Here is a 22,106-nt window from a genome sequence, read left to right as displayed (position 1 = left end):
ATTTTAAACGTCGAAGACTGCAGCTTTGAGAGAAGGATAGCTTTTTGCCAGAGAGGTAAATGAAGTTTTAAGAAGGTACAATGTATAATAAGCCGGACACAGAGTAGTTCATTTTAGGCTGAAGGAAATCTATGTTAAAAAGTTATCAGTTTGAGCTTGGAAAAAAAGTAGGTTTTTAAGTCTGTAGGATGACTATGAATTCGACCTACAGATAGTTCATTCTAAAAGAACATTAGCGAGGACTTTGTACTGTTGCATATTACTCTGTCATAAGTCTGAGAGACACATTGTGCGTTTCAAACAATTTATGAGTGCTTGAGAGCTTTGAAAAGCAGGTAATGGTAACTCTATGATGTCAATCAAACCTATTGTCATCATTCTTGAGGTGTGATTGTTTTTTTTAAACTGTGATATGAAGATTAATTTTTTTAAAGGGTCTGGGTAGGTAACAAGAAAAAGGAAAAACCTGCTGTGAAGATCCTTGAATTCTCTATAAAAGCATTTGCACCCCTACTGAAAAGTTTTGCAGGATGCAATAGAAAGCTGTGCCACACTGGAGGAGAGGTTCCTCCCTCAGTCCTGAGTGGAAGAGGAGAGGGCAGAGGCTGGATGTGGAGACACACTCACTGCCCGGACTCAGGCAGCAGTGCAATTAAAATCATCACACGCAGAGCAGTAATTCAAAGAAAAAGTGTCTAACTATGGAGAGCAAGAGGAAAACTACCCTGAAACAGTCTTTTTTTTCTTGTGGGTGTGTCCTTAGTGGGTGTTGAAAGATGATGATTCATGTTCCTGCTCTACCTGATCAGAGCTGATAGCTGAAGTTGGCAGTGTTTACCAGGTGCGTGTTGGTCTGCGCAGGGGTCTGTGGAGCTCCCGGGTACATTCAGAGTTGGAGGACAGAGGTAGGATGGATAGTCCTACCACCGCAACAGTTCTCTGAGGTTCGACGTCTCTATAGAAGCAGAGACCGCTGGTTTATTTTGATGATAGCTTTAATGAAGTCAGCAGAATTAACTGCTGCATCTCAAAGAAGACTTTTTCAGTAATCTTTCCCTACTTTCAGTATGATACATGCTGCTGAAGCAATGTCTTGATTCTTATGTCTTGAAAGAGGAGAATAATGTTACACGTAACTGGTAGGTTTTATTTATTTTTAAAAACTTGAGGAGGAATACTGAATTTCAGTAGCTCCACAGTCTGACAAGCAGACTGACCTTGGCAGTTTCCTTCATTTCTTAATGCTTATGGATCTAAACTTCCATGTTGGCAGCAGCAGCTAGATAAAACACAGAGTTGTGGAAAATAAAGTAGAAAAGAGCTGATTCTGAACTTCATTTGCTTTGGTATGATCAGGCTGGAGAGTACTCTTAGCTTTAAATATTCTTTTCAATCTTCGTCTATTCCCTAATTTCAGATATAGTTTAAAGAAAAGAGGAAAATGATGCTGATACAAAAACTTATTTGATTGGAGTGATTAAATGAGCTTTTGTAATGCAATTTAAGAGAACAGTCAACAGGATTTAATGGTGATTGTTTATATAGAAATTTTGGGAAAGAAAGATTAAATTAATTTTCCTACTTTTTGTTTAATTATACTAACCTCTTTGAACAAGGTGCCTTTGATGTAAAACACAGCATGAGTAGAAGGAACAGTCTCAATAACTGTGTCATTCGAGAGCAATTGTATTTACTGTTTTTACAGCAAGATTCGTATGTTCAGAGAGAATAAGTTCAGTTGTTCATTTTATGAAGTAAGGAAGAAAAACAGCAGAAGAAGGAGAATAAAAGTATGATTCAATGACTGGTGGCTGAAAAATGTGAATTTTTTAAAATTAATTTTCAAAGGGAAATAAATGCTAATTGAAGTCAGACTACTTTAATTCTGAATAAGAACATATACTCTCCTTAGACAACCATAAATTCATACCTTTACTTCATTTTGGTTGTTTTTTGTGAGTCTCCTTGAATGAGAAATATAAAATATTCAGAAGTGACATAGCTATAGATGATGATGTAGTTGTACTTCTGTTGAGTATTTAAAAAAAAACCCCGCACTCTTCCCAGTTTTATTGCACATGGAGAATGGAGTTTAAAAAAAAAAAATAGGGAACTGCAGCTGAGAAGGCAGGAGGGAACACTTCAGGTAGCAATGAATCTGTAAGGAGAATGTCAAAATGATGCAAGATGTCTGTATTTTCAGATGAGCAGCACTTTATTCTGTTTGTTTCCTGATGCCAGAGGTAACTTATATGCATATAGAGGGAAGTGTTTCAGAGAAGGAGGTCCTTAGTGTGCCAGCCCACCATGGTGGCTTTGAGTGCAGTCTGTTCTCCTCACCCTGTTTACCAGCGGTTGGCTTGTCCACCCTTTCTGGGGTTGTAATGGAAGCATGTGAAAGATTAAAAAGCCAGTGTACAAGCTTCTCTGGCCCGTAAGTTCAGACAGAGGCAGCGTGGGTTTGGGGCATTTTGGAAAGGAGTGACTATTCTGCTTGGCTGGAAGAAGGATCATAATTCACTGAGCCCAGGTTTGTCAAGGTGTTTGGTGGAACTGAACCTACACACATGACTTATCCTGTTTCTTTTCTCCTCTTGAATTGTCTTACTATGTAAACCAAATTTCCCAAATGGCTTTGCCTCTGTTCACGTGATTGCATTAGTACTTTTTGCCTCCGATTTGATTTTTTTCTTAATGACAATTGATAGAAGCTTTTGTATTTCTGTAGTCTGAGTCTTCTCTGTTGCAGCAGAATTCAATCAATGAAAGCTTGAACCCATAAAATCGCAAAAAAAACCCCAAACCCAAAACCCAACAAAACCAAAAGCTTAGTCTTTCATGCTTTGTAAAAGAGAATGGGACTAATGAGCGGTACAGAGGGTGATACAGCACAGCAGGCATAGTATTTACTAATGCACTTTTTGGTAATAAAAGTTTGGACAAAAGGTTTGGCAAACTTGCCATTGAATACATATTTCATAGATTGATTTGAAAAGGTCGGGATTTAATAATGAGAGTTTTCTGCTGTTGTTCTTTTATAACTATTTGAATCACACAAATAAGATGTTTGGCCTCTATAACAGAAAATGAAAAAAGTAAAGCCTATATTACATAGCACTTCAATAAAAATATTCTAAAGAGAGACAGAGGAATAAAGGAGACACTACGTATGATTGTTAAACATCTTTGAGGAATACACGATGAACTGAAAGGAATGTGCAGAAAACATAATTAGCCTGGTGTTTCTCACTGTGGTTCTTCTGTCATTCAAGTGTTCTTCAGCTGTGGCCCTTTCAGTGATATAAATTTTTAGATATTTGTACTGTGCAGAATAAACTAAAGACTAATACAGAAAGGGTCACAGTGACTTTAATCTCATGCAGGGCATTACATAGGGAGAGCAATTTCTTGATGTAATCATTAAATTAATCAATATCAAACTCTGTAGTCACCTGGTTACTTTTCTGTAATCCTGCAAAGAGGCTGGCATCATCAACATCTTAAAAATCCCATTTTATCACCTCCTAGATAGTGTTCAACTTTGTGGGGAACGGGACTAAAATGCTTTCTACTTCTCCATTTTTTTCAAGACACTTCAGGAAGTCTTTCCTGATGTTTGTTTTATGCATGTATGGGGAAGAGGGGGAGAACTAAAGGAACTGGGAAATTTAACTTTTTTCTTATTCTAGCTATATCCATAACTCCATTCTTAGAAGAATTAAGAAGTATTTCACTTAGAAGGGAAATTAAAATATAATTTGCAGAAAGAGATAATACAGGATTCAGTTTTTGTGACTTTCTTCAGTTACAGTTCCTGTGCTGGTCTTCATTTTCTATTAAATCAATGCAGTAGTACATTTTCTCTGGAGGGATTTCAAAATATCTGCATATAAATTGCTCCACCAACCTCTAATATACATAACCTTTGCAATGCATTCTACCCACTCTTTTCCACCACAAACAGCATTTTCTAATGGACCTTAAAAAAAGTAAATAGATGGTAACTAGATGAAGCACCATGACATATTTATAGAGTAGGGATGATGTTATGCCATTTGAAATTTGGCGACAGCAACGAAGTCACAGTTCTGAGTGTTTTTGATCAGTAAAGATCCTGATTTCAGTTAATGTTTTGTGCAAATGACTATAGAATCAGAAAGCTACTGAACATAGTGCCAGAGTACTGTTTGAGTGTCTGCTCTTGTGGTGTTTGCAAGTGATTGTCAACACAGACACAAGCCTTGTCTGTGCTAAGAAATGATAAAAACCCCATAAACCTGTCTCTAGTTTTCTTTCTTGCAGACAAAAAGCTAAAAAAAGAGTGAACTGAATTTTTTGTTTCACAATCCTATGGGCAATTTGAAACACCTGGAGAGGTACTCCATTCATTTCAACAGGACCGTTCTCTTATTTCTAGAGATCTAAGTTAAATGACACGCTAACTGTTTCTCAGCTCTTTATTTACAACAGGAACTGTTTTTAACAAGGATTATCTTTGCCAGTTATAATTGGAAGGCTGCCACCAAACATAATGGATAAGAAACAGATTGTAAGGGTAAACATTTGTCACTTAAGCTTTAGAGCGCTTCATTAATATGTAGTTTTTTAAATTTGGAAGGTTTTATGGTAATAATGTTTATTTTTAGTGAAATTTACACAAACGCATTTAGACTTTTTAAATTACACTGTTTTGTCATATAACCTATTCATGGATGTGTGTTACTGTGTGGCTTATATTATGACAGTAAGTTGTGGCAGAAGAGAGCTGGGAGACTCTAACTCATTCTTTTGATACTAACCAAAAAAAAAAAAAACACTGAATGAATTCTCCTATGGCTCAGTCAGTGAAATGTTTTGAATTCTTCCCTGACTGATCCATGTGGGAAGGTATAACATGTTCACACCACTTGTGTTACTGTCCTGTAGACCAGCTTGTTTCCATCATAGCAGAAATCCCTTCTTCCACCACCCACTGTGCAGAATGAAATCTCGTAACTTCACTCCTATAGAACTTGAAAAGTTCTTTGTATCCAGTGTCATCTACATGCAAGATGAATAATGAGCCCCACTATTGTTCACTTTCACTCAAAATAAATATCACTTCACTCTACAAGTAGTTCTTCCTGATGCTAGTTAAGAAGGTGCTCCTGGGCGCGAGTGTCACTGCGATCTGGACCAGAACTGCCACAGTAGTTGTAACAAGGAGGGAAGAATCTGTAGATTCTTGGTTAAATGCTTGTTTTGAGTCTTTTCAGAAGTTCAATGAGATGACTAAAAATTATAAAATTCTCATGTATTTTCACATGCTAGCATGTAAATTTTTTTTTTCATCTAACTTCAGCATCATTCCAAATTTAGATTTCCATTAGCTTCACTGCAGGCTTAGTTTTCTGTCATTGGGGGTTACAAATTGTTTTCTATAGAAAAATACAGAAAATGGCATTTCTTCACATTCTTAGCAGATAGTTGCTAGCAGGGCTGAATTTTCTGAAGACTTCCTGTTGTGCGTCTGTGGTGAAAGCAATCCATCCAATTCTACCTAATTGCCTTCTGGGACTTGCCAGAAGTTATGGCCTCTAGAAGAATCAGGTTGGAGCTCTCTCTACATGATGTAGTAAAATAATTTTGCCTGTAAATCTTTGGAAAATGAGTGCAGCACTTCTGTGAGTGAATTGCATACTGCTTAAGTTGCTTACATTGTTTTAGCAACTCTGGTAATTAGCAATTTAACAGTTTCTGGGCCTTTGCTCTAAGGATGATATCTTTCATATTTACACATAAACACAAAGAATATTGTATAATCTTTTGTTTATCAATTTCCTTGTTCTTGTAGATCTGATGTCTTGTATGTTATTTGTATTTACTGAGCAAGGTATCAGAGGAGCAGGGAAACATCCAAGTCTGCTGGGCAATAACTGACAGGCAGTTGTAACTACTGCAGTGTGTGTTTTAGAGTAGGTTGTGATGTCATGAACTTACAGAAAGAGGAGCTATGAGATCCTGGTCAGAAAGATCTTCCCCAACTTCATCAAGTCTTTCTCATCTGTTACAGACCATCCAATCCTGTACAGTTTCTGAGCACATTTCTCAGCGTTTGATCTGCTTGTGTTAGTCCTGCATCAATAACACAGAAGCTACTGTAGCTACAGCAGAGAAAGACGGATCTTATTTCAAAGAGCCGCTTTACAAACCAAATCACCAGAAAGCACTTTGTCTTGCATGCCCCTGTCTGGAGCGCCTAACAAAATGACTCCTTTCTCTGACAGTTTTATTTGTAGCGTAGGAAGGTTATCTGCGCACCCATTTTTTCTTCCTGTGAGAATAAATTTGTGTCCACAAGTCACTGCATATTATGAAATTGTTATCAAACAAAACTTTACATTAAGAAATGTCGCTGTCGAGACTGATTCCTTCCCTCTCCCCCAGTCTTTTACAGCTCTTTTTAAATTTACAGTCACTTTTTTTTTTCCTCAGCTCTATCCAGTTTAGTCTGGCTTTCGTGTCTTCTGTCTCAAAAATGAAAGCCTATATTCCATGGAATATATTCGGTGGCAGTAGTGGCACTGCCTGCGGCAGTGGAGTTGCAGCCTCCTTTGACCTGAATGGACTGTTGAGTCAGTGATTCACTCACTCTAAGCCCATTCTTCTTCTCTGCTGGATCCACATACAGGATTGCTCAGCCGTTACAAATGGTTTCTCGCTAGGTGTTTTGGGATGAGGCTGACATAATCACGTTCACCTTGTGTAGTCATTTAGCAGCTGTCAGGTAGTAATGACTTTTTGGTAATTATGGACAAGCCTCGATGAAGGGATTCTCTCTTGCCTTTTTTTCTGTTCCATCAGATGAAGTTCATGGGGCCTCCTTTCCAATCTCTGTGGCAGGTAGCTACCATATGTGGTGTACAAAAGAACTGAGTGATACGTTTTAAAAACCCATTAGTCTATATGCAGTATTGCACAAAGTATTTCTCTTTCAAATGAAAACAGAAACGTAAAAATATTTTCTGGTCATTATTAGGTATATGTTTCATGTTCCCTATTTTTCTGTAAAGAGAAAATTTTGCTGTTCAGGTATTTACTACACTAAACGGAGAAATAAGATGATAGTGCAGGATACAGAAATTTTGGATATCTCCTTCACTTTTTTCTGCTTCATGTCAAGCGCACACAAAACAGAAAAAAATAACATCATTTTTGCATGGTATGTTGTCATGATTAAAGTAGGTTTTAGTCTTTCAGATAAAACTGCTACTGAAACTATGTACTTAAAGCATACGATTTCAGTAATGAAACTATTGTTTGTTCTTAAATCTTGGAAACCTGATATGAGGAAAAAGCTTGATTGGTAGTATCAGCACTTTTTCATTGCATATGGGTTTATAGGTCAGTTAGAAGTTGGAATTGCTGTTAGATCTGCCCACATCCGAAGTGAGCATTATAAACGTGTACTGGAATACATCAGTATATTTCTGGGGGGGCGGGGGAAGCAAGCATTTATCCAAGTTGGTTTTTTTTCCTTCTTTTTTTTAAATAAAAAAAAAGAGAAAAGGTCTCTTTGGACCTAGCAAAATTTAACAATTTGCTCCAAGACAAGAAGAATTTCAAATCAACTTCTGCTATCGATCCATTGTTGTTTCTGTAGAGAGGCATTTGCTGCTAATAAACCTTTGCCTTTTGACAGTGCTTCCCAAGTGAGATCCTTGCAGCACCCCACAAGTAGGAAATGGATTTCTTCATGGAAACCTATTTTTTAAGATCAGAAGGTGGTGAACTCAGAAACAAAGGCTATGATTCAGCAAAGTTTTTACCATCATGGCTTATTTTAAGATGATAGTTTCTTCTAAGGCAGTAAACAGGATTTGACTCAGCTAAATTGCACTAATATTTTAGCATTTAAAATGACTGAAATGCATTTTTATATATACATATATTTAAAGTTTCTATCACGGTACTGCCACCTACCTTTACTTTTGACATAGAATCATAGAATGCTTTGGGTTGGAAGGGACCTCAAAGATTATGCAGTTCCAACCTGCCTGCTGTGGGCAGGGACACCCTCCACTAGACCACATTGCCCAAAGCCTCATCCAACCTGGTCTTGAATACTTCCAGGGATGGGGCCTCCACAACCTTTCCGGGCAACCTGTTCCAGTGCCTCACCACCCTCACCGTGAAGAATTTCTTTCTAACATCTAATCTAAATCGGCCCTCCTTCAGCTTAAACCTTGTCCTGTCACTACACTCCCTTGTAAACAGTCCCTCACCAGCTTTCCTGTAGGCCCCTTCAGGTACTGGAAGGCCACAATTAGATCTCCCCGGAGCTGCCTTTTCTCCAGGCTGAACAACCCCAACTCTCTCAGCCTGTCCTCATAGGAGAGGTGCTCCAGCCCTCTGATCAGCTTCGTGGCCCTCCTCTGGACTTGCTCCAACAGCTCCATGTCTGTCTTGTACTGGGGCCCCCAGAGCTGGACGCAGTACTCCAGGTGGGGTCTCACAAGAGTGGAGTAGAGGGGCAGGATCACCTCCCTCGACCTGCTGGTCACGCTTCTTTTGATGCAGCCCAGGACATGGTTGGCTTTCTGGGCTGCAAGTGCACACTGCCAGCTCATGTTGAGCTTCCCATCAATCAATACCCCCAAGTCCTTCTCCTCAGGGCTTCTTTCAATCCATTCCTTGCCCAGCCTATAGTCGTGCTTAGGATTGCGCCAACCCACGTGCAGGAACTTGGACTTGGCCTTGTTGAACTTCATGCGGTTCGCACGGGCCCACCTCTCCAGCCTGTCAAGGTCCCTCTGGATGGCATCCCTTCCCTCCAGCGTGTTGACCCCACCACACAGCTTGGTGTCATCAGCAAACTTGCTGAGGGTGCGCTCGATCCCATTGTCCATGTCACCGACAAAGATGTTGAACAGTGCCGGTCCCAGTACCGACCCCTGAGGGACACCACTCATCACTGTTCTCCACTTGGACATTGAGCCATTGACCACAACTCTTTGAGTGCGACCACCCAGCCAATTCCTTATCCACCGAGTGGTCCATCCATCAAATCCATGTCTCTCCAATTTAGAGACAAGGATGTCGTGCGGGACACTGTCAAAGGCCTTGCACAAGTCCAGGTAGAAGGTTGAAAGTGTTTTAGTTAAGAGTCTTTTCTCAGAAAATTCTAAGAAATCCTTTTCACTTATGATGTTGACAGTAAAATCACCAGTCTTGGACTTTTGTTTGTTTGGTTGGTTGGTTGATTTTTTTTGGGGGGGGAGGTTGTTTGTTGTTTGTTTTGGTGGTTTTTTTCCCTTTGGTTTTTGGGGGATTTTTTGGTCAGAGGAGTTGAGGTGAAGCAATGTCCTTAAAACAAGCTTTATTAAACTTATCATATATTGGATCCATTTCTGTGGGCAGTTGCAATGGGTTTTGTCAACATAAAAAAATTCTAAATGTTCAACGTGATAATGATGGCATCCCACTTAACATGATATTGGGCAGCTTCAGGACCAGTTTTGAGGTTATTGAATAAGTTGATCAGTATGAGTCATTATATTTTCTGTTCTTTACTGAAGCTGTATTTGTTCTTCTTTCTAATATACTGGGGGGGTGTGTGTGTGTGTGTTATATCAGTGTTTTTGAGAATGCTGGACAGTATACATCCTTTTTTGTTGTTGTTGGCTTCATGATGATTTATTGGTACGCCCCTTCCAGGGAAATAATTGTCAAGCTACTTGTTTTTGAAATGACTTTTCTGAACAAGGATAAACATAGTGCTGTTTTAAAAGTGTCTCTAGAAACTGCAAAACCACTGATCTCAATATAGATATGCCTTCACTTTGGAGTTCAGCGTATCAGAGCCTTGACCGCCTCGTTCGGAATTTGAAATATGGACGTAATTCATGTGACGATATTATCAAACTGAAACCAAGTAAAGGTTTCAGTTCAGGAAAATGTGTTCAGGTACTTCAGTGTTCTCCTGAATTGGGGAGGGTTTACTATAGTATTTCAGAGTCAATCAAGGTCTAACAGAAGATGATTTTTTGATCACGTGTTGTATAAATCTCTCTTGTTTAAATGTAATCATGTGCAGGGCTTTTCTTTCCTTTCAGTCATCTCCTAGGCAATAATCACAAAGAGAGAAAAGAAGATTTATACCTACTGTATTAACAGGAAATACATATTTTCTCTTCCATGAAAACCTCACAAAGTTGTGATGATACACAAATGAGACACATGGCAGAGAGAGTTAAGCCTAATGACAGGGAGAAGCTGACTGTGGAAACTTAGACCAGACTTAAAGCTGGAAACATCACACTGGTGAAGTGGGGATCGTATCGCCTATGTAGAGACCCAGTGCATGTGCTTTCCACTAGTCTATCTCAAAGGGTAATGTAAAGAAGGGCCCCCAGTACTTGCTTTGTTTGGAGCCTGCCTCCCCTTTGTGGTACCTGTCCTGTCTCTGTAGCTCTTTGGAGCAGGGACCTTCTATTCCATTTAATTTGCATCACTTAGTATAAAAAGGTTCATTCTTAGCTGGTTTCTCAAAAAAAACCTCCCAAAAAACCCCAATGATGATAAAGTAATGAGCACCCAGTGAGGTACAGCCATTTATATATACCAACTGAAGCTACAGTTAACTACATTTAAGGGCAAAATGCCATTTAAAGTCATTTACAACCAAGTACACCTGTGTGGGGGAAAAAAACATGTGTGTGCACATTAGAAAGTTTTAAATAGAAACAAAGGTGAAATAAGTGGCATTCTCTGCTCATTATTATTAGATTTGCTAACCTAGCATAATTTCATTTTTATTATTACCTTTTAAAGGGAGTGCTATGATCTTTTTAACACAACTTCTCAAATTTTCTTACAACTCTAATTCAAATGTAAATACTTTGTGAAGCAAGAATGTGCAATTGTTCCAACAATTTAATATTCAGAAATAAAAGTAAAATGTGGCTTGTAGAAGGGAATTGAAGATTTCAGTAGACCTGACAATACACATTTTGACCCCTATGGTTGCATACCTGCAATCTTGGTGATTTGAAACAGCAGTGCTAAGCGGTGGGTTAAGCAGTGCCACCTGTTGAATCTCTCTTCTGTGGGCACTCGTGTAGAACACCCGCCCTAAATGAAGACACCTATTGATGAGGTGTATGAAGAGTGATCAGGCTTTCCATTAAATGCATTACAGGTAAAGTTTAAAATTGTTGTATGTGTTCTGATACGTGTGTTCCGATATGCAATGAAGTCTGAAATAAAACCTCAATGCTTTTTATTTTTAAAGTTTTTTACAAAAATTTTTATTGTGCTACAGCAGCAGGAAGTTTTAAATTTTTACCTTATTAGTGTGCCTCTTAGCTTCAGGATCAGAGTTTAACTGATACAGTCACACTTAGAATCAGAAGTAAATACTGTTAAATGTATGGGCTATTGTCAGACTGACTTTGTGATTAAAAAAATCAAGGAGCTCAGTGGCATGGATCATGTATTTTAATTAAAGAGCTGTGGGATTTCTTGCCACTTAGAGAAAATCAGAATATCTTTGGGTTTCTGTCCTTTGCATTGTGTGCGTATCTGTGTTGCTGAAACTTTGATTACCTCATTCCTTTGTAGTCATGAGACACAGACAACCTGTTGGGATCATCCTAAAATGACTGATCTCTTCCAGTCCTTAGGTGAGTGCATTTCCTAAAATAAACCATTATGTGATGTTCATTCCATGAGTAAAAGCCTGCGTTTGTCTGCTGACCACGTCTGAGTTGCCATGAACTGTATGTAACAGAGCATTTCCCACTTTCAGATGAGACACACTTTGCAAGAAACCTGCTGCCTTGATCCCGTCATGTTTATTGCCTTTCAGTAATTTTAATTCTGAACAATACACTCTGACTGTATGCTTTAATGCAGCATCTTGTTTATTTCTTTTAAATCCATGAGGGATTGTCCAATGATGCAGGCTGTCTGCGTGTTTAAAGCAGGATGCCAGTCTGCCGGGAACTAATTTTTGTAATAAATCAGAGTAGCTATGCTATCAGTAAAGGCTAGACCATATTATGGTACAACTAGTTCAACATGCCCTGCTAGCATTTACATTTACTGTGAAATCTCCCTTTCTGAGGAGCAAAAGGGTAAAATACTGTTAAGTGAGGAAAAATGTTACTATACCTATCAGTTTCTACAATAGAGCTTATGACTATCTGACTGTCCCTTTCAAAGCACTGTTTACAAAGTCACGGCATAGAAATTATGGCTTAAAAACCCATTTTTTTCCCTGTTACTGTGACCTTTGTGGCTTTCTGTTTCCAGTATGTTGTCTGATGGAGTTCTAAATGATTTGAGAAACATGCTGTAATTTAGCACTTGTCTGGAAACTACTTAACACTTCATAATATATATGTAAAACTCCCATTTTATCTATATGTATTACATGGGCCAAGATAGTGTCAGGATTTCTGGTGTGCCAATCTCTGAAGGCCCTGGACTGGTCAGAGTCAGGAGGCTTTCTCTGCAGGTGGATTGGACTGAGGTCCCAACTTCTAAATATGTTTTATTTGTTTTGATATATCCTATTCATTCATTGCAGAGAAGAAGAAGGGATATCAGACTTCTTCCAAAGTGTGAAAAATTATATGTAAAGGAAACTTATGGACTCTCTTTTTAGGGCTGCTCATATTTCTGTTCTGCTGTTTCAGCTGACTTGAACAACGTACGCTTCTCTGCCTACCGTACGGCCATCAAAATCCGAAGACTGCAGAAAGCACTGTGCTGTGAGTTTGGCCTTTGAGACAAATTGTTTCTTTACAGTACTTGGGGAAGAGAGGGTCAGCTTAAGTCTAACAACATTAATGTTTGACAAGGGACCACATGCATCCTTGACAGACTGTTGATATTGCTGTACACTTTAATCACAAAAAGCTACTAGGGCAAAGCAAACTACTATTATTAGCAATAATAGTGTGTGTGTGTGTATATATTGGGGATGTGAGGAAGGGTCTTAAATTTAGAATTTTAGGAAGGATTTGCACAAAGCAGGGTCCCTTCCCACCCTTCAGGTGGTTAGGTTTTCCTTCCAGCCTAGAAGACAGCAGTCTGGTCTTGGCAGTAGCTTCTTGGCTGGACTTCAGATATGCATTATACCAAACGAGGCTGTGCCTGAGATGCTAGCTGGCTACTCCAGAAAGCTAGAGTGCATCTATGCAACAGCACAGGCTCTTGGGAGTACCTCTTGCCACTTCTTCATATGCTATGCTGGCTTCTCACAGAATTTCAAATCAAGTTCGAGATTTTAGGTTCAAGGTCTTACATTTGGGAAAAAGCAGAAACTGTCCTTTGAATAGATTGTCTGATGGCATTGAAAGAAAAATTGTATTTCTTTGGCACAGCCTAGAGCTTCTCTGTGCAAGAGAGATGTTCCCACCTAAGGCTATAGTTTTATCATCCAGTAAGACTAAAGAGCATTATGAGCTTTCTGCGTATCAGTGCGCAGGGTAGAAAGTGTGCATCAACAATTAAACCAAAAGCAAAGCAAGAAACCAGAAAGCAAAGGAAAATTCTCCTTGTGCATGTTGCTCCCCCTGGAAGAGAGAAAAAACAGACTGCACATGATGGATGCTAATCATACTGCCTATTTGACAGGCATACAGATTGTCTAGCGACCTGTATAGAACAAACTTCACTTTCATTACTACTAATAAGCTTTGAGGAGGAACATAGTTCCTATACTTGCTTTTACTACGTAATATATCAATTTCTGTAATAACTGCAATGGTTAGCTCTCCTCATTCAGGGATTTCAAAAGTGCATTCCTATCAAAGTGAATATTATCTCCAGTTTCAGGGGAGGGAGGTGGAAGGAGGACAGAGGGAAGCAGTAAGAAGTAAAGCAAATATTCCAGTTTGAGAGAGCCAGGAGTAAAACTGTCATTTCTACAGATCCAATCTGCCTTGTTATTTATGAAGCTGTTTGCTCCATTTCTTTGCCTCATGGGAGGAGACCACAGCCAGAAAAATCTTTGTCTTTATTACATGCACGTATTTGACAAAGGATTGGTGTAATTTGTGAGAACACAACGTCAAGGGTTTTTAAGAAAGACATTGCAGATTATCTGCAAAGCTAAATGCTACAAGAATCTTCTGTCTCTGAACAGGAACTCGTTATGATCTGGCACAATTTTAAGACCACCTTCAAAAATATAATCAGTGCTGTTCCTTTTGTCATTGTTTGCTTAGTTGATTATTTCTTGCCTGGGAACAGGTCAAATTTCCTTTGACTCTGATGATTCTCAGCCTGATTCTGTCCCATGAATGACTGCTGAGGTAGCCAAAATGCAACATGTGCTAGCACCTCCTCTCTGAGGAAGGGGAGAGCGGTTAAGCACTATCTATAATTCTTGTCTTGACTTTTATTTGTTGGTGGTTTTGTTTTAAGGTGGGGAAAGAGTCGTTCTCTCATCTGAGTTACTTTAGTCTTTCATTGTATTTCCTGTAATTTTAAGTGTGGATGGGTTTTAAAGATGTTTGGATGCAAAATGCTTCAGAAAGACTTATGTGTTAAGGCAAAGAATATGTCAAAAAAAATCACTAGAAAATGAGGTTATTTTAAACTGCAAAATGTGACAAATTGCTGTCACAGCCGCAGTGTGTGTATAACTGCAAAGGCCTTTTTGGTGACAGTTCCAAGGGCACAGCTGGAGCAGGATGCACAGTCCTGTTCGCACCTGATAGACTTTGACTTTGCAGTAAGGACTGGTAAGGCAGTATCAGCGCTACACAGGCAGGTTCAGAAGTATGTAATTTGAGAACTGCACCTTGGAAAACTTTGCTAATGCCAGTTCTCTCTTGTGAATCTTTGGTCTTGGTAACTGTCAAAAATACATGGTTCTGGGGAAGTTATTCCCTCCCACTTCCCCACCGTCCTTTAGAAGCGGGAAAGTAGAGTCATGTTTCATCTTGTTCTGTTTTTTGGAAAGCAAATTCCTGCAGAGACTAATATACGTGTGTATGTACATACGTCTATTTATTTTGCAGGAAGCTGAGAGAGGTTGCAAGTTGGAAAGAACAAATTCTTAGCTTCTCTGTCTCAGATTATATGGGACCGACGTACTGAGAGCACTTTTCCACTGTAGCAGAAGAAGAATGGGGCCAGAGAGAGTATCCTGTATTGCAGTTGTCCTGGGCAGCTATGCAGCACCAGACCCTGACTATAATATTTTGTTCTCGTGCAGCATATGTTAGTTCATTTTCAAGATATGATATTGCCTCAGATACTGAAGTGTAGTACTGGAAGAGAAAAAGGGAACAAAACCAGTACGTATATTCTGAGTTCTGTCACTGAGCTCCTCTAGGAGACTTAAAATTTAAGAATGCTAATAGGAGTATCAACTGCACGCAGCTAAGGAATGAACATTAAGGCACATCGGACTAAAAACGAGAGCTGTGCAGACTTTCCTCAGCCATCCAGTCTGTTGCAGGAACTGCTATCATTCACAAGGTCTTTCTAATACAAAAGCTCCATAGCTATGCCTGCCTATTTTCTGTGGGGTTACAGCAGCCTCAAATTTGCCGTTAGCAGCTGTGTGTCATTACCTGCTCCTGAGTCAGTCACTCATGTCTGCTTGAACCATGCTGAATGACGTGGTTTCTGTTTATAGTTTTCCTTTGGGAAAGTCTCCTTGCTGCAGAAAAGAAAGAAATGACCCTTGTGTCCATTTGTTGGTTAACAGCAGGATTGGTCGTTCAGCACGTTTGAGCAGATGCAGAATGGTACTGCAAAAATGCACTAAAAGCTGTGTACAGTAGGCTTCATGCCAGCAATGGCATGTGAATCTCAGGTTAGCTTTTGCCCATGTGCATAAACACAGTTTATTTAAAAACTTTCAGAAATGGAAGTATAATCAGAAAAGGTAGATCTTACCACAGCAGGATAAGTGCCTGTACCCAAAGTTCATTCAGCTGGGTGACTGCTGAAGCAAGCAGGGATGGAAGTAATTTCCTCTGGTTGTTCTCCATGAATGGTGTCATCCAAAAGTGTAAGTTTTGCTTAATTTTCATTAGTACAGCAGCAGAGTTTCCTTTTAATGTGAAAATACTGAAAGAACCTCTCCTGATTCCCTCTAGAATCCTGTGGCAGAAATGTGGATGTGAGATCTTAATGCTAGCAGATCAAGACATGAAGTTAGCAGGCTTCCCCCAGTGTCTGTTGAATCACCATTTGCAGTGCAGGGATGGTCATGCTAAGCCAAGCCCTGAGGCTACAACTTTCTGGCATTCCAAGTTTTCACTGGCTTTAAAAAGGGCAGGTTTTGGCTGCTGTCAATCTGGTTTAGGAAGCTGCTTACCTTCTTTTAGCCAACTGTTGAGTACATTATAAAAACAAGTTGAAAAAAATACTACTGCCAAACTAGCTGCAATAATTTTGAGGGTTCCCTCCCCACCCCATGAAAGAACAGCATGACAAATGGCCATCTCTCCTGAGTGCGATATCTATGTGATTGGATAGCATGTTGTAGTTTTGAAGCTTCACCCCCTTCCCTCCACCCCTCAAAAAATAGGCTGTATTTCATTGTGGTGTGGCTTTTGTTTTGTTTTGTTTTTTAAATCCGGCTGTGAGCCTTTTCCAGTGTATTACATATTTTCCAGCTACTGTAGATTGTGCTGCAATGTACTGCCAAATACTTTGGCTACCTCAGGTCAAACTAGTGGCAAGGTGTTTTGCTGCAATTACCAGTCTGCCTGTTTGGTAAATACATGGCTGGCATTTGTTTGCAAGCCCAAGAGATGGACTTTTAGGAAAAAAAAAAAAAAGGAAAAAGAAATAAAAAGCAAGCAAACGTAAAACTTCTGCAAGTCTGATGCTGTAAAGTTAGAACAGAATGAACAGATGTAAGTGAGAGAGAGGAAAAGTAAAGGGCTGTGAGGTACTGCTGCTCATTTTACAGTGATGTTAGGAAGGACAGATTGAGGAAATAGGATTGGGAATGTAACCTTCTTTTGGCCTATAACCTTACCTTTTGGTAGATGCTGAGTTCTTGACAGAATTGCTCATAGTGGTTAGTGTTGTCTTGCTCCTGCTTTTTTCTGTTATACTTATTTTCCAGCCCAAGCTAGGCTTTGCACAGACTGCCCTTCTGGGGTCCTTATTTAACATTATTGGTGCAGAGCAATTTACGACACATCTGAGATTGTCATGTTTCATTTCCTTCGAGAGATGACATTTATAGTGTAAATGTGTTCCTGGCTCTCCAGAAACAGCTCTGTATGAGCTCCAAATATACTTCAACTTCACGTTGTATACACTGTAGCAAGCATACTGATATATTGCAACTATTATTTTTATTTTTGCTAAAGTCCTCGCTTCTGTCAAAAACTGTCACTGAGGATTATACCACCCTTTACTTACATTATTCTTCCTTCTTTTACACCAAAATAAGTTTCCTCTTTTCCACTTTGTTTTGCAAAAGGAATTAAAAGAGCTCATTGACAGCTTTTTATTTTCATCATGCAAACCCCAGGTTTTTCACAATTGCAATCACATTTCTGTGGTTTGGGGGGCAAAACCCTTGTCACCTCTAGGATATCCATAGCATCACCAGCTGCTTATAGAAAGCATGCTGTAATAAAGGAGATCAAAATATTTTTCATGAAAGCGTAGCATTTTGAGTTCTGGAAAACTACAGTAAATAATTTCTCTGTGTCCCTCCCTGCTTTCATTTTAAACCTTGATTTAGCAGCTGCTGTTCAGTTAATCAGGCCTCAATACATTTCTACTGCATTTAAGAGAACGTTGTCACCTAAGAATTTGCTTTGGTTTACATTTATCAAAAGTGATAGTCATTTAATGGGTTTCTGCTTTATGGTAAATACGAAGAATCTTCTAAGCTTACTGGGCTCCCAGTGCGTGTACATCTGAAGTTAGGAACCTCTAATTACACCGACTACTTCAACGGCATTTTAAATGTTCTTCCGAGCTGTGCAGTGTCATTATGGTTTTCTTGTTGATTCTTTTTTTTTTTTTTTAAATTACTTAGTACTAAAATGCTGTCGACTTCTCACAAAGAACAGTTCTTCACTATAATGTTACTAAACAAAAGCTCCTTCTTGGCTAACTGTCTGCAGTGTTTGCTACAGTATCCACACAAACAAGTATTGTGAATGCTATGCTCAGGCATCTATATTCACGCTGGTTTTTTCTTTTTTTTTTTTTTTTTTTAATCACCTGTTAGTGGACCTGTTGGACCTGAACACAACAAGTGAAGTTTTCAAACAGCACAAGTTGAGTCAAAATGACCAGCTGATTGGTGTCCAGGACGTGATCAGCTGTCTCACTACCATCTACAGTGGACTTGAAGAGAAACACAAAGATATGGTGAATGTTCCTCTCTGTGTAGACATGTGTCTTAACTGGCTACTCAATGTATATGACAGGTAAGTAACAAGTCTTTATTCACAGTGTGTACCCCAGGAATTTAATGTAGTATTAACAAAGTATAAACCATGGAGACAGAATTGGTAATTTTTGCACATGTGACTTATCAAAAATTCTAGACTTATAGGACTGCTGTATATTTTTTCTGAGTTACTTTCTTGAGGAAGTGTCCATGGTAATAGAAAAATGATAAACCCTTAAGAAGTTCTTTAATAAAAACTTATATCTCTTGATATTTTTGTCTCAGTAATGAAAGAGCAGTTGCTTGCAATGAAATGTTTCTTATGCTGTCTGCTCAGATACACTGAACTAATGTTACACTGCTTTTACACTACTACCAAAGAACCATTGAAAGGATTTCGAGAAATGTATATGTGAGTAGAGAACTGGATATGCTGCTTTAGCTTTGTTCCTACTGTAAATTTCCAAATTGCCCAGATTATTTGCCATTTGTACCAGATCCTATTTCTGTCACAGGTGGGAACATTGTTGTTACTTATTTTATACTAATTTACTTTCATACCATAATCTTGGCTGCTCTGTTAAGTGGCAGTTGTTCTGATCTCGTTGCTAAAGCCTGTCTGATTCTGGAGGGCCAGTGGTGTCCTGGTGTCCCAGCTCACTTCCAGCAGGTGCAGCTCCTGCCTTGTATCAGTTCTGAGTGCTGGTGCTGTGTGATCCACCTGCCACAGCCCTGGCAGCAGAGCTGTAATTCCCCGGTGGATTGTGAATTTACCTCAAGAATGTTTCAGGATGCTTTCCGTAAGAACTTGTGGATTTATTTAAATGCATGTCCACTATTTCCAGAGAGAGCACTGAGTCTCAGGAGACATGAAAAAGTCCACTCCAGCAGCCCCTTGTGGTTTTGGCCAGTCCTTTCTGAGGTCCCAGATGCTTTTTTCTTCTGCTGAACGTCGAACTCTGCCCTGCACTATGTCAGCCTGCATGACCTACAGTCAGAATGGCTTTATTCAGTTGTGCCTTTCAGTCATGAGTTTGTTGCTTATTTTTCTTACTGATGTTTACTATTCTCATCTCCCTTCTACAGTCAAAACTGGGAAAAAGACTTGGTTTCCATCGGCTCCTCCATTCCCTATAATCTATCTCCTTCCATTGCTTCAGCAAAGGCATTTCAGGACTCTGCTGGAGCTGACTAAAGACACAGTAGTGTAATACATGGGGTGGTCGCTTCAGTGTGTCTAACTGACTATATGCTTTAGTTCAGAGTTATACACAGAATTACAAATCAGAATTTCGAAGCTACCTGAGGTTGGTTAGCAGATTTCTTTCCTTTCTCCCCATTTGAAGATGGAAAGAGCAAAAGTATTTCATGAGTAATGATAGAAATTCTTATACCTGGCTTTGCAAGAGAGAACTGTTACTTCTTGATGTATGCATTATCTTCACTATGTTCACTCACTTAACCAGTGCCAAATTCTAACAGTTCATAGTTTTTTTGCTTTTTTTCCCCCAGAGGATTACATACCAGTACTCCTATACTTTATGGATATTTTATTTTATTTTATTTTATTTTTAAATCTTGTGGTAGGGGAGAGGGAAGGAGGGAACAGAGTACATACAACCATTTATCATTTCTGTGCTATCTGTTATGCTTTGGCATTTGAGTATTACTTTTTAATATTGTGACATATCTGTTAGTTGGACTCCTCATCATTACTGCTGGAAAATTAGAGAGTCCATCAATTAATGACTGGGACTTCTTCCTGAAATTATTTTCATTTTGTTCTGTATTGTGGGTGAATAAACACATCACTTGCAAATAGATTAAGTGGGTCGCTTGACTTAAATGTTATTAGTTATTTAGAATAAGAGACTTAATAATGTCAGAGAATTTTTTTTGTGGTTACTGGTTGGGTTTTTTTCAGATAGATCACAAATCCATTATATATGGATTATAATGTTATGGTATAACGTACCTTTGCTTCCTAACTTCAGTTAAAGTCAGTTGTTTAATCTGTTCATATTTAAAATGCACATAGTAAACAATAAACCTGTCTCTCAATAACATTTCCTGTTGCTCCCATTTCCCCCTGATTATTATGTTGAAAGCATTAGTGTAGATAATTCTTCAAGTTGATGAAAGACTTTAATCTTCAGTCAAACTTTAAAAAATGGAGGATGAAGGTTTTCTGAGAGAAAATTACCTTGTATTTCCTTGCTCCTGAAAGAACAGGCAACAATTTTGAGCCACCTTTATATTTGTTTTTTTTTTTTTAATTGGCCTTTAGGAAAAAACTAATTTGTGTCTTGGCATTTCCATTGTTTATTGCAGGGGTGTTACACATATACAGTGTTTCAAATTGTTAAACTGCCTACAAAAAGCATCTGTTAGTCGCATGCTATTAACCTGAGATTTAATTACTGATTCACAGATTGATGGCAAACTGGGTAGTTCTTCAGTCTTACCTACAGATGACTTTGGGTCTTAAAAAGAACCAATTTATTTTTAGAAATAGTAGGCAAGTCTGTTGTGGTCTGGTATTTTTCTGACACATCAGGAATGATTCATTCTTCAAGCTGAGTAGAGGAGGGAAACATTAAATTTACTCAGTGACTTTACTTCTTCAAGGACTCAAAGGTTGTTGCAGGCAGCAACATCTGCCCTGTAAATATTTTCCAAAGTCAAAGTTCCTTGTTTTGGTTAGTCCAGAGATTATTTTTTTAAAAATGAAATTATAAATAAACACATTGCATTTTACAACGAGAGCTGTGAAGGAAATTGTTTGCTCTATGTAATCATTTTGCCAGGCCTGTGTTTAAATTATCGAAAATCAATAACTGGTGGTTATTCTTCTGGACTATATACTGTCAAATTTACTAAAACCTCCAAGTCATTTATATGAAAGGGACTAATAGCTTATAGTACTAAAGGAATAACAACACCCCTTGAAATGAGTTGGTTTAGATATTTTAAAGTCTGTCATGCATAATATAGAATACATATACTAATTGTATACCCAATGTCCATAGAGAAACCTTTACATGCACTGATTTTAAAGTCCTGCAGTGTTTGTCCGGCTTCTGGTATTTCAACTTTCTTGATTTTTGTGATGTTAGGTTACTTTTGATCATGTGTTCTTTTAAATTTAATTTCTTTGGTGCATTAGTCTAGGAAGGGTATCTATGGTATGGCATGTATGCTAACCTTTTCCATATGATATAAGCTGTCATTCATAATCATTCTCCATGGCCCAGGCTTCCTCTGAAGAATTACAACTCTGTTATTTATTGTTGCACTTATACACCTGGCAAATTCTAACACCAGGTTGAGTTAATATTCCAGGCCTTACCAGCATGTTCAGTTCAGCAAAATCTGAACTTCTGAGGAATGAGAAGGATGAGGGACTTGGTCAGTCAGCCTTAACTTTATGTCCTGGTTTTGATGGTAGCTGATGGAAATTTTCTGTGTGCAGTCCAGTTGCATTCCCTGTGCTGATGATAGCTGCCCTGGTTCACAGGGGACTGCGGGAGCTGCAGCTGGCAGGCTGCAATAGTAGTAAGAAGCACTCTGGGAAGGACATGAAGGACATGGCCCTCTGTAGGGCAGGCAAATGAGCTCCTTTGACTCCTCTCTGGTTGATCAAGGGGAGGCATCTGTGGGGACCTTCAGAATCTAGCAGGCTGCCTCCTGTTGCTGTATTATGTAGATAACTGATAGCTGCCGTCCTTGGTAG

The 22,106-nt window shown here is 38.9% G+C and overlaps 1 protein-coding gene across 5 annotated transcripts in view; it reads left to right on the top strand.

Annotated features, from left to right (window-relative positions):
• The window catches only part of UTRN (utrophin), a 411,474-nt gene that overhangs the window by 333,631 nt on the left and 55,737 nt on the right, over positions 1–22,106 (top strand). For all 5 annotated transcript variants that reach the window (XM_075748479.1, XM_075748477.1, XM_075748480.1 and 2 more), the window contains 3 exons: positions 11,602–11,663; positions 12,681–12,755; positions 18,209–18,410. In XM_075748479.1, the coding sequence (XP_075604594.1) occupies positions 11,602–11,663; positions 12,681–12,755; positions 18,209–18,410 (339 nt within the window). The remainder of the gene's footprint in view (positions 1–11,601; positions 11,664–12,680; positions 12,756–18,208; positions 18,411–22,106) is intronic.

The sequence above is a fragment of the Balearica regulorum genome, chromosome 3, assembly GCF_011004875.1.
Source record: "Balearica regulorum gibbericeps isolate bBalReg1 chromosome 3, bBalReg1.pri, whole genome shotgun sequence".
Classification (NCBI taxonomy): domain Eukaryota; kingdom Metazoa; phylum Chordata; class Aves; order Gruiformes; family Gruidae; genus Balearica; species Balearica regulorum.
This window is presented reverse-complemented; position numbering and strand designations above follow the sequence as displayed.